Source organism: Musca domestica, unplaced genomic scaffold, assembly GCF_030504385.1.
Source record: "Musca domestica strain aabys unplaced genomic scaffold, Musca_domestica.polishedcontigs.V.1.1 6, whole genome shotgun sequence".
NCBI lineage: Eukaryota > Metazoa > Arthropoda > Insecta > Diptera > Muscidae > Musca > Musca domestica.
This window is the reverse complement of record NW_026712363.1, coordinates 13,033,359-13,046,265: the sequence shown is the minus strand read 5'-3', so window position 1 is coordinate 13,046,265 and position 12,907 is coordinate 13,033,359. Positions and strand designations below refer to the sequence as shown.

General features: G+C 33.7%; 1 protein-coding gene across 8 annotated transcripts in view; it reads left to right on the top strand.

The window, feature by feature from the left end:
• Positions 1–2,522: 2,522 nt before the first annotated feature.
• The window catches only part of LOC101887637 (pericentrin), a 103,315-nt gene continuing 92,930 nt past the window's right edge, over positions 2,523–12,907 (top strand). For 2 of the 8 annotated variants that reach the window (XM_059129239.1, XM_059129237.1), the window contains exon 1: positions 2,523–3,124. In XM_059129239.1, the coding sequence (XP_058985222.1) occupies positions 3,098–3,124 (27 nt within the window). In that variant the 5' untranslated portion in view covers positions 2,523–3,097. Of the gene's footprint in view, positions 3,125–10,033; positions 10,926–12,907 lie in introns of those variants that run through there. The other 6 variants (XM_059129240.1, XM_059129238.1, XM_059129233.1 and 3 more) reach the window with 6 other exon arrangements.

Genomic DNA, 12,907 nt, shown 5'->3' with positions numbered 1-12,907 from the left:
CGCCATAACAGCCGATGGGCGCTCTCCGCTCGTATTCATCGACCGTGGCATCAGAATAAATGCCGAATATTATTGTGAAAATATTCTGGAGGATGTATTAAAACCTTGGGCACGCAAACATTTTTGCCGCAGATCTTGAACATTCCAACAGGACTCAGCACCATCGCACTAAGCACGCGCCAACCAAGATTGTTTACAATATGAGGTTCCTAGCTTCATTTCCAGCGCGAAATTGCCACCATCATCTCCGGATACCAATTCGTTGGACTATTTTGTCTGGAGGATTTTAGAAAGCAAGGTTGACCCTAAAAAATACCAAATTGTCGATCACCTCAAGCAAGCGCTTCGCCGGGAATGGACCAAAATACCGCAGAGCAACATTCGGGCAGCTGTGACGGTTTCATTGGCCGTTTGAAGGTCATAATTCGTGCCAAAGGCGACCAATTCGAAGAAATCTAAACTTACTCTAAAATTTGAATGAGTTATATCTACAACTTCAACATTATTGGTGTATTGGTATAGGACTTGAGATCCTTTAAGCCTCTTGGTTACCCTTGGTCACTCGACTGGTCATGACTTTTAATCAATAATTTTGATAAAAAAAAATCCAGCTGGGAAGATATAAGTTATTATTCGACTTGAGCGAAATTTTCAGATATAGGATATGAAAGACATTTGTTAAAGAATATCCTTCCTTTAGAATAACACACGATAATTCAATGAGTTACGCCACTGAGTCAGTTTAATGTGTCCTAAACCTAGTATGTGATTCTATACACCACTATGCACAGCAGAGCTTCCCATTACCGTTATTATTGCATACTATGACAATTAGAGGGACAGCCTGTGACGGTTTCATTGGCCGTTTGAAGGTCATAATTCGTGTCAAAGGCGACCAATTCGAAGAAATCTAAACTTACTCTAAAATTTGAATGAGTTATATCTACAACTTCAACATTATTGGTGTATTGGTATAGGACTTGAGATCCTTTAAGCCTCTTGGTTACCCTTGGTCACTCGACTGGTCATGACTTTTAATCAATAATTTTGATAAAAAAAAAATCCAGCTGGGAAGATATAAGTTATTATTCGACTTGAGCGAAATTTTCAGATATAGGATATGAAAGACATTTGTTAAAGAATATCCTTCCTTTAGAATAACACACGATAATTCAATGAGTTACGCCACTGAGTCAGTTTAATGTGTCCTAAACCTAGTATGTGATTCTATACACCACTATGCACAGCAGAGCTTCCCATTACCGTTATTATTGCATACTATGACAATTAGAGGGACAGCCTGTGACGGTTTCATTGACCGTTTGAAGGCCATAATTCGTTTTAAAGGTGACCAATTCGAACAAATCGAAACTTATTCTAAAATTTTTTGCTTTCATTCAAAAAAATTAAAAATGATGGCGTTTGACTTTGTTGCATTTATCTCACCCTGTACATATGACAAAAATTAAAAGAGTGTTCGGCAAGTATAGAATCTGCTCGTTTTCGAACGAATTTTGCACCCACTTTAACACTAGCAATGAAGTGTCACTTTTATACGAACGAAGCTGCAAAATATAGTTTCATTGTTTTCTTTCACTCTTTACAAGAATTCGAGAGAGTTTTTCGGAGGTCTGGTACAAAGTCATTCCATCTTTTAATTTTTGAGTGTTGCCTTTTGATATGAAATTTTTAGTAAAATATTTTCATTCCAAACCGATTCGAACAATAGCGATTTGGTAGGTTTATTTATTTTTCTCCCCGTTCATAAACACTTGTTCTTATTTATTTAAAACAATCAACTTTCCCGTTAATTTGACCCACATTGTGTAATACTTGTGTATTCTCAGACCGGAGATGATCTCTTTGGAAACACTTTCCCTGGATTGAAACACATCATCCTTACGCACAGATGCAGCATATAACATTTTTCAACACATTGTCACATTGTGAAGTGTCACCTACCAACTGCATGTATTTATTTTATACAATTCCCATCTCTCTACAAAATGTCCCATTTTTCTTTTGGTGTCTACATTTTTGTGGCTCACATTACAGATGCAAAGATTTTTCCAACAAATAGTTTTCATTTCTTCGTCGATAGAATTAAATCTGGAAAAACAAGCAGTTTCAAGTGGCGATGAATTTTAAATGAAAAACAAATTGGTTGTGGTGTGGTGGGGGTGGCAAAGCATACCAGAATAGCATCTCTACTTGCTTGGCCTGAGAAAAACTCTTTTCGATTTTCTGAGAGTCATTTTGAGGGGGAAAATCAATTTTCAAAGAGATTTTTTTTGCTTTGAATGCATTTCTGTCTGTTTTCAAATCGAATCGCTTTTCTTCCCGAAAAGACAAACTTTCAGTTGCAATTGGCGCGTTATTTAGAACGTTCGTGTGTTTCGTCCAAATTTGTCGTCGTTTTTTCCTTGTCTACAAAAAACTAAAATTTTGGAAAATTTGAATTTGTTAGAAATTTGAAAATATAATGTTGAAAAAAATATTCGAACATTTTGTATTTTAAAAACCTTTCTCCGATAAATTTCGTGTCTATGTCGCGTTTCAAATTTCGTTTAAAATAAGTACGTGAATATTTAATGAAAACAAATTTAAGATAACCCTAAAATTGTATCTAACACCGTTAGAATCGAAAACGATTTTTAAAAATTATTGGTCACAACGCTGTCAGTGGCCCAGTTTTTGTGAAATTTACACTATTGTGCGTGTGTGTCCCCTTTCAATTTTCAAAATTCAAAAAACGCATCATTTGACAAATTAGTTTTGTGTTTGTTCCCTTTATTCTACAAAGTCAACATCATTATTCACGAAAATTACGTTGCGATCTACACAACACCAACATCATCATCGTGATGTACCATTAATTGGTGCGACGTGCTGCGGTGGTTGACTGCCTCAGTAAGGCATACACAAAAATTTTGGCACTGCGCTGAAAATTTTGTTTTCTTTAACAAAAAATTCAAAGAGAGATAAAAATAATGTTGGAGGGAAATTGAAAATTCTCTTTAAATGCTCTCCCACTTTCCATTTTCCACTCAAGCTCCACATCTGTTGATGGCGTTTATTGAAACATGCTCATTTAATTATGGATCTGTTTGCAGTTTACGATTGGGTATGTATTACATTTATGTGTGTGTGTGCATCTAACACAAATTTTATTAGGATGTTTCAAGTTTTTAGGATTTGAAATTAAAAATAATATAAAACAACTTAAAAAATAGGGCGTCTGGCGAACATATCTAAAAAAATTTGAACAATTTAAAAAAATTTTTAAACATTGGAATATTTGAAATAGTAGACTTTTTTGGGCAATTTTTAAAAGTCTCCAATAGTGGAATTCAAATATTTTTTGTAGAATTTTTAAAAGTGCCTAACGTGTTTTTTATATTTTTTTCGGGAATTTTTTAAGAGTCTCCAAACTTGTATTTCTTCGATAATTTTTGGAGAATTTTTAAAAGTCTCCAAAATTAAATGTTTTTAAAATCGAGAATTTTTAAAAGTCTCCGAACGTTTTTTTTTTGAATAATTTTCCGAGGATTTTTAAAAGAGAACATTTGGAGACTTGGAATTGGTTTTCTACATAATTTTTCGAGAATTTTTAAAAGTCTCCAAATGTGAATTTTTGCTATGATTTTTCGAGAATTTTTGAAGGAGTCTATTTTGAAAGGAGTCTGATTTTTCGAGAAACGGTTGGCCGAGATTTTTAAAATATTTTTGTAGGATTTAAAAAAAAATCTTTGAACATTGAAACTTTTTGGAGTGGATTTTTTTGGGGATTTTTAAAAGTCCCTAAACGTGTTTTTTATATATTTTTTTGAAAATTATTTAAAAGTCTCCAAACTTGTATTTCTCTAATAAATTTTGGAGAATTTTTAAAAGTCTCCAAACACGAATGTTTTTGACAAAATTTTTCGAGAATTTTAAAAGGCTTTGAATGTAATTTTTTTGGACTATGTTTTGAGAATTTTTAAAAGAGTCAACTTTGGGAGACTAGTAATTGATTTTTTAAAAATATTTTTTTGAGAATTTTTTAAAAGTCTCTAAATGTGGATTTTAAAGTGATTTTTCGAGAATTTTTGAAGGAGACAATTTTTAAAGGAATCTGATTTTTCGAGAATTCTTTTGAACTATTTACATTTTTAAAAATTAGGACGGGTGGCGGATTTTATTTAATATTTTTGTAGGATTTAAAAAAATCTTTGAACTACCCTAAACGAAGACCCTAAACCTGTTTTTTATATTTTTTTCGAGATTTTTTTTTAAGTCTCCAACTTTGTATTTTACCAATAAATTTTGGAGAATTTTAAAAGTCACCAAATACGAATGCTTTTAAAAGAATTTGTCGAGAATTTTAAAAGTCTCCAAAAGTGATTATTTTTGGTTGTAATTTTCAAAACATTTTTTGAAGACATTTTAAAATTCTTTAAACGTAGATTTTTATTTTAGAATATATTTTGGATAATTTTTAAAAGTCTCCAAACGCGGACTCATTTATTACACTTTACTAAATTTTAAATAGTCCCTTAAACTTGGATTTTTTCAAATATTTTGTAGAATTTCTAAATGTCTCAAAACGAGGATTTTTTAAAATGATTTTTCGAAAAAAATTCAAAGTCTCCAAACATGGATTTTTTCATTATTCAATAGATGGGTTTTAAAATATTTTTTGCAGAATTTCTAGAAGATTCCAAACGAAGATTTTTTTAAATAATTTTTCGAATTTTTTAATATTTTTTCGATAAGTTTAAAAAGTTTTCAAAAGTCTCCAAACACGATTTTTTTGAAAACTTTTATAGTCTCCGAACACAGATTTTACAAATTTTTTCTCAAATCGTGAATTTTTAATAAATTTTCAATGTCTCCAAACGTATATTTTAATAAATTTTTTGGGAGATTTTCAAAAGTCTCCAAACTTAAATTTTTAATAAATTTTTTGGGACATTTTTAAAAGTCTCCAAACGTAAATTTTTAGTATATGGTTTTGATTTGTTTTAAATCACTAAATGTGGACTTTTGAAATATTTTTGGAGATATTTTAAAAGTCTCTAAGCTTGGAGTTTCAGAATACTTTGGAAGAATTCTTAAAAGTCACCAAACGAAAATTTTTAATATATTTTTTCAAGAAAAATGTCAAAAGCGTGTTATAAAAATCTATTTACGGAAGATTTAAAAATCATTAGATGTAGATTTTAAAGTATTTTTTTTTTTTGAGAATTTTGAAAATAATTAAATTTTAACTATTTTTAAAAAATGTAAAAGTCACAATTTTTTGGAAGATTTTAAGCTAATTGCAGATTTTTGAAACACATTTTAGGAATTGTTAATGGTCTCTACACGTGGATCTTTTTGGAATTTCTGAAGCCCTCTGTGTTTTATTTTTCAAACCTTTTTTTAATTTTCAAGGTACCAACCATTTAAAAATTCAAAAGGACTCGATTATTTTTTAGATACGCTGAAAGTTAAAAATTTTTTAAAAATTTTTGAGGCCTTTAAATTAGGACTAGATTTCTAGATTTCTTATACTTTTTTTGAAGACTTTAAAAAATGCTTTTTAATCATTTCCTAGAAATTAATTATGACTCAAAATGGTTTTTTAGATGCCTCGAAACGTGAATTTTAAAAGATTTTATCAGATTTTGGTTCTTGCGAAATTTTAAAGGCCTTTAAACATAGCCTTTTTATCAAAAAAATAGTTCACTGTGTCAAACATCATGGCTCCACTGTATCTTGTAAGCAAACATTTACAACATTTAACAAACAGACACGCACACTCTCAAACAAATTCATTGAAAATTTTGATATCAAAACGAAATTTATACAACAACAACAGCAGTAGCAGTACGCCCATGGCGTATAACAAAGGTTTTTAGCGGTGCTGTTCCTTGTTTCGCTGTGTGTTGCAGACACATGTTGGTCGTACTTCTTGGTGGGCTTGTTTTTGTTATTGCTACTTCTTTCTTGGTGGTGCACGGAACCGATTGGAACCGCATGTTTTTTTTTTGTATTTTTCTTCTTCGACGTCGACTTTTCATTTCATTTATATGTTTTATTATCGAAAATACACACAAATAAAATATATAAAAATAAATATGTATGTACGTACAAATGTTATCTCAAACAAAGACAGCAAATAAAGTAAATAAATAGTTGGCGATAGACGACTTTCAAGTCACCGAGGACGCTTTGTTGGCGTCTTCTTGTGTGGCTACATCGAGATTAACATTGGACAATGAAAAATTTAGGTGAGGTTCTAAATTTAATTTTGGGCGTAATGTTGGGATGAAATGCATAAACGAAATGGTTCGAAAATTAAAGAAGCGACTTGATCGAAAACCGCTGCGAAGTGGCCGAAAAATAGCATGTGAGCTGAACATATCGCAATATTCCATTCGGAAAATATTAAAAAATGAGTTCGGGGTAAAGCCATTGAAATTCCGAAAAGTGCAAGAACTTACACCGCAACAGAAAGAAAATAGACTCAAAAGAGCTAAAGAGAATTTGGTTTTCTCCGATGAGAAAACATTCGTTGTCCAGCAGTTTGTAAACAAACAAAATAATCGTGTTTACTTGCAAAAGAGATCAGCTGAAAATGTGCACCTTCGGTTGGTCACCAGAACTCACACCATCACCATCGGCCATGGTGATGGTGTGGGCCGCCATAACAGCCGATGGTCGCTCTCCGCTCTTATTAATCAACCGTGGCATCAGAAAAAATGCCGAATATTATCGCGAAAATATTGTGGAGGGTGGACATTCCAACAGGAATCAGCACCATCGGACTCAGCACGCGCCACCCAAGAATGGTTACAAAATGTGGTTCCTCGCTTCATTTCCAGCGCATAATGGCCACCAACATCTCCGGATACCAATCCGTTGGACTTTTGTGTCTGGAGTATTTGGAAAGCAAGATTGATACTACAAAATACGAAAGTGTCGATCACCTCGAGAACTTGACCTGTCTGCAGACAAAAGACTGATCTGTGCAAAAAAATGGCTAGAAGCAAATACATGTACATGAATAAAACAGCAAATTATCACTGACTATGAAAACAAGATATCGCAGAAAATGATTTCCGAGAAATATTTCATAAATATTTCTGTGATTACTCGTATACTAAGTCGGTTTTTTGAAACTGAATCAGTAGTAACAGTCTATAACAGATGAAGGCTATGAAAAACTTCAGCCTGTACTGATCAACAAATTGTGAGAGATATAAAAAACAACAATTTAAGAGTTCAAATGAATTGGTGAGAGAGCTCGAGATGAGTGTGTAGACGAGTAGTGGAAGCTGTTCTGTATGTCCGTAAGCCATCAAAAAAGAAAAAATCGGAAAGGCAGGATGGCTTTCGGAAACAATAAAATTAACTATTAAACTGCTCAATGTAAAAACATTTTATTCTGGGATAAGTCTACGTTTAATATTAAATGCTCAGACATGAACAATTTGACGGTGCAAGGGTACAGTAAAGCATGAGGGAGGATCAAAAATGGTGTGGCGCTGTTTTTCTTTCTATGGACTTGTGCCTATCCACGAAATAAAGGAAGTTATGGATCGGTTTGTTAACAAAGATGTGTTGGATATCACGTTGTTCCCTTTCGCTGAGAAAAATATTCGGCTGGGTGTTTCAGCATGACAATGGTCCGGAACATGCATCAAAACTTGTCAACAATTGGTTGCGGGAGGCAAAAATCGATGTTTTGTCATGGACGCACAATCACCTGACCTAAACCCCATAGAAAACCTTTGGAGTATCGTAGACAGGAAGATCAAGCGAGATTCGGAAACAAATAAACACAACATTTTCCAAAGAATTCAGGGTGCCTGGGAAAGCATACCCAAGGACCTAACTGAGCGTGTTATAGATTCAATGCCTCGTAGGTGTGCAGCTGCTATCAAAAATAATGATTATGCTATAGACTAATAGCCAAAATATAATTATTTTAAAATAAATAATCAAAAGTTGTTTTAGTTTCGAGCATGCGAAAATTGGCTCATTTTAGTTTTCCATATATTATTTTTCATTCAAAATTATTTTTGTATTTTCATTCTTAGTTTTTTAAAGGACAATGAATTTAAAACTGAAAAAATAATTACGATTTGTTTATTTTTGTAAAAGTTACAGGGCATTTATTGTCTTTGCGATTTTAGTTGCTTTAGTTTTTTGCCACCTTTGTATATGCCCTCCATACTATGTATGGTGGAGGGTTTAAAAATCAAAATGCCAAATTGGATGTGAATTGTTTGGGAAATATGAATTGAAAACCAGTAAAGAAAGTCTTAAAGTCGGGCGGGGCCGACTTTATGATACCCTACACCACTTTGCTAATTAAGTAGAGCTCCAAATAACAATTAAAAGTTTTTATGGGAGAATTCAATCATACACGCTATGATTATAATTATAATTTAAAGTTCAAAGGACTAAATATGCCGAAGCATTTGTATCTTTTAAATTCGGAATTGTATTGCCCATTTGGTGCACAATTAATTTGAAATCGGATAAAGATATATGTGGGAGCTATATCCAAATCTGAACCGATCTCGATAAAATTTGGCAAAGATATTTCTGAGCTGTATTTGATATATTTCCCTGAATATCGTTGTTGCATAGTGCATATTGCGGCTGCGGTGGACAAAAATAACAAATCGGATGAACAATATATATGGGAGCTATAGCTATATCTGAACCGGTCTTCACCAAATTTTACATACTAGCTTCTAGACTAAATTCGGTCCTAAGTGCCAAATTTCATCCCATTTGGACAAATATTAGACGTTTGGTACACAATAAAAGGTAAATCGGACGAAGTTATATATGGGAGCTATATCCAAATCTGAACCGATCTCAATAAAATTTAGCAAATGTATTTCTGAGCTGTATTTGATATATTTCCCCAAATATTGTTGTTGCATAGTGTATATTACGGCGGCGGTGGACAAACATAACAAATATATATGGGAGCTATAGCTATATCTAAACCGATTTCGATCAAATTTGGCTTACATATTTTCAGGCCTAATTTGGGTGTATATGCAAAATTCCATACAATTCGGGCTGATATTACACGTATGGTGCACAATAAAAGGCAAATCGGACAAAGATATATATGGGAGCTATTTCAATAGGGTTCGTCCTTGGGCCAAACAAAAGATCTTTGCAAAATTTCATGTGGATCGGGCAATAAATGCGACCTGTACTTTGTTTACAAAAATACATGGACAGACGGACGGACAGACGGACGGACGGACATGCATAAATCGACTCAGAATGTGATTCTATGCAGATCATCAAAAGGAACTATGGGTCTATCTCGTTTCCTTCTGCCTGTTACAAACAAATGCACAAAGACATAATACCCTGACCACCTTGTGGTGTAGGGTATAAATACGATTGAAACATAAAGAAAAATACTTGAAATCGATTATATGAGGACTCTATGCAAAAAGGAACAAATATGACCCATTTTTTACCAATGATTCTAGAAATATGCCTCTATTAAATTTCAAATCTCCTCCTGGAGTTTCCTAAATCTGAAAATTGTTGCAGATATTCTCAGTGACGGTATAAAACGTGGACCTGAGCTCTACCCCTCTGGACATTATCTATGGGGAATTTCAAAGTTCATATACGACTCTTTCGAAAGAAAAACCCGTATAATGATCCTTATATTGTCCTAGTAGAAGTCATCAATGTTGTACTGTGTAGAGCTTCCCCTAGTCGTTACCACCAACTACAGCCTTTAGTTTACTTCTTTCGACATTTTTTTGTTGTTTTTGCAATTTTAATGTGATCATTCACCTGAAATATTGCATAGACTCTATAATGTGCGGAATTATTGAAAAATATAGGGTATGAAAATTAGAAGCAACACGAGATATTTGAATGTAAATAAGGCTATGAAGATATATATTCTTGTTGTTGTTATTATTGTAATTTTTGCTCAAGCCAAAACGCTCTAGATTTATTTCTTTATTTGTTGCAAAAATTTACATCATCATTCATTTGCACTCTCTCTCGCTCGCTTGCTCGCTCGTTGATTTTGTTCTCTCCTAAATGATCAGTGCCAAACCGTTTGCATTGGGAAGCTTCTTTCAATAAATGATAGGTTACCGCTGCTCCCAACCAAATTCTCCTTTGGTGTGTCTTGTCTTCCACAATGAGCTGCCTTGGATATGCCACCGGCCATGCCGCACCGCTAAATCAGTTTCATGCCATTCGTTTGCTCGTACGTTGCTGCCTCTGCCACTAGCCTGCCACTCTTGATGGGGGTTTGTTATCGCCGAATAGAAAGTGAAACGTTTAGTTTTCCATGCAACGTCGTCGTGTTGTAGCCTGTGTTGAATTTTTGTGATAGATACCACGCGTCTGTGGCGGCGGCACACCATAGGAAAAAAGGCGCGATATTTGTAATGTTCGATAATCAAGAGCATTTTGTATCTGTGTTTTTTGAACAGAAATACAAATAGAATAAATTAAAAATTAAAAAAAAAAATTGGAAAAATGTGATGTGCGTAATTTTATAGAAATGTGTGCAAGGCAATTGAAAATGCATTGAATTTTGAATTTGATTAAACTCGAAGAAAAAAGTTTTGTGCGGTCCTTTGGCTAAATAGAGGTTTTAAGAAATTAAAAATTGGAAACAAGTTAAAACTTTACGAATTACAAGGATACCAAAATATCAATAATATGAAAATATAAAAAAATATTAAGCTCTAAATAAAAAATAATATATTAAGAAAAATAAAAGAAATTAAACTGACCTAACCCACCTTGGAATGCATAGAATTTAAAAAACATATGTTAAATTTCAATAGAACAAATATCTTCTTGCAGTATTTTTAAATCCCATTATAATTGCATCTCTACTTTGTAAAATGCTATAAATATTGGCCAACAAAATGCCCAAAATTCATGTAAGTTCTAATAAACTTAAAATGAAAATTTCTTTTAAATTCAAAGGCATGAAGTAGCCCTATTGTAAAAATAATCCTACAGCTAGCTTACATTCTCAACAATTTACATTTGGTGCTCTGTCAATTAAAAAATTCTTAAAAATCCACATTTTTAGTCCGAAATTCCCTGTATAACATACATATTTATTTTAAAATATTAAGGGTATTTCTTTAGAAATTCTTGTCAAAATATTTCTAAAAAATCAAATCTATAGCTCTGTTAGGTTAGGTTAAAGGATGTGTAGAAAAAAATATAACTATCATCCTCGGAGACTTTTAGGTCCGTTGTTATCATCCTACGTGAAAAAGAACAAGTAAAATAGCAGCTAAGTTCGGTCGGGCCGAACTTTTGAAACCCTCCACCATTTGGAAGGAACTTGAGAATTTTCAAAAATACCGTTCAAATGATGACCTTGATACGTGGGCTATACAAAACGTGGACCTGCATAGGTTTTTTTCTTTTTTGTAATAGGCTGTAGTCAAATACGTCAATCGTCAAATACGAAATGTAAAACAATTCCGGCGAATAATGTAGCTAAAATCATCAAAATACCGAATAAAGGGAGGTACCGTTATACGGGAGCTATACGAAGATTTCCCAATTCATACGAATTTTTTTGTCATAGGCTGTACTACCCGTTTCGAACTTTGAATACGAAATTTTAAACCATTCGGGAGAATAACGTCGCTAAAATCATCAAAATACCGAATATAAAGGGAGGTACCGTTATATGGGGGCTATACGAAGTCGTGGACCTGCGTACGAAATTTTTAGACATAAGCAATTTGAAACAATTTGGGTGAATGATGTTGCTAAAATCATCAAAATACCGAATATCGGGATGTACCCTTATATGGGGGCTATACGAAAACGTGGACCGCCATGACCCACTTAAGAACTTAACCTGTCTACTGGTAAAATACACATGAATGCAAATTTTTAACTTTCTATCTCACTTCGTTCGAAAGAAAGAGTGTGATTACAACAGACAGACAGACGGACATCGCTTAATCGTCTTAGAATTTTACGCTGATCGAGAATATATATACTTTGTTGGGTCTGACATGAATATTTCGAGGAGTCGCAAACGGAATGACAAAGCTAATATACCCTCCATAGTATGGTGGAGGGTATAAAAAGAAAGCAGGAATAAAAATTGAGAGATATTAAAGATGATAGATCTTGTAGAGAAAGAATAAGGACGCAGAAAAGCGTCGAATAGAGTCGTGTTTTAACTTTGGCGACAGAGCCAGTAAAGCCTTTTTGAGAAATTTTAGAAGACACATAGATTCGTGTCAGAATGTACACTGAGATCATAAGTCGAACGTTTCCCATAGCTCATAGTCTTTCTCTTGAGCAGTGGCATAATACAGGATGAGATAAAAAAAACTGCAACAAAGTCAAACGCCATAATTTTAATATATATTTTTTTTAATTTTATTGAATGAAAGCAAAATATTTCAGAAATAGCATCAACTTTTAGAATAAGTTTAGATTTGTTCGAATTGGTCACCTTTGGTACGAATTATGGCCTTCAAACGGCCAATGAAATCGTCTCACGCTGCCCTTATGTTGCTCTGCGCTATTTTGGCCCATTCCCGGCGATGCGCTTGCTTGAGGTGATCGACACTTTGGTTAATACACCCTCCAGAATATTTATTCGGCATTTATTCTGATGCAACGGTCGATTAATACGAACGGAGAGCGACCATGGGCTGTTAGGCGGCCCACACCATGGCCGGCGCTTGACTTCTGATGGTCAACCGAATGTTTTCTCATCGGAGAAAACCAAATTCGGCAGTTCACCACTTTCGGCCAAGCGAAGCCACTCTTTACTTCTTTTGAGTCTATTTTCTTTCCGTTGCGGTGTAAGTTCACTTTTTGGAATTTCAATGGCTTTACCCCGAGCTCATTTTTAAATTTTTGCCATTTTTCAGCCACT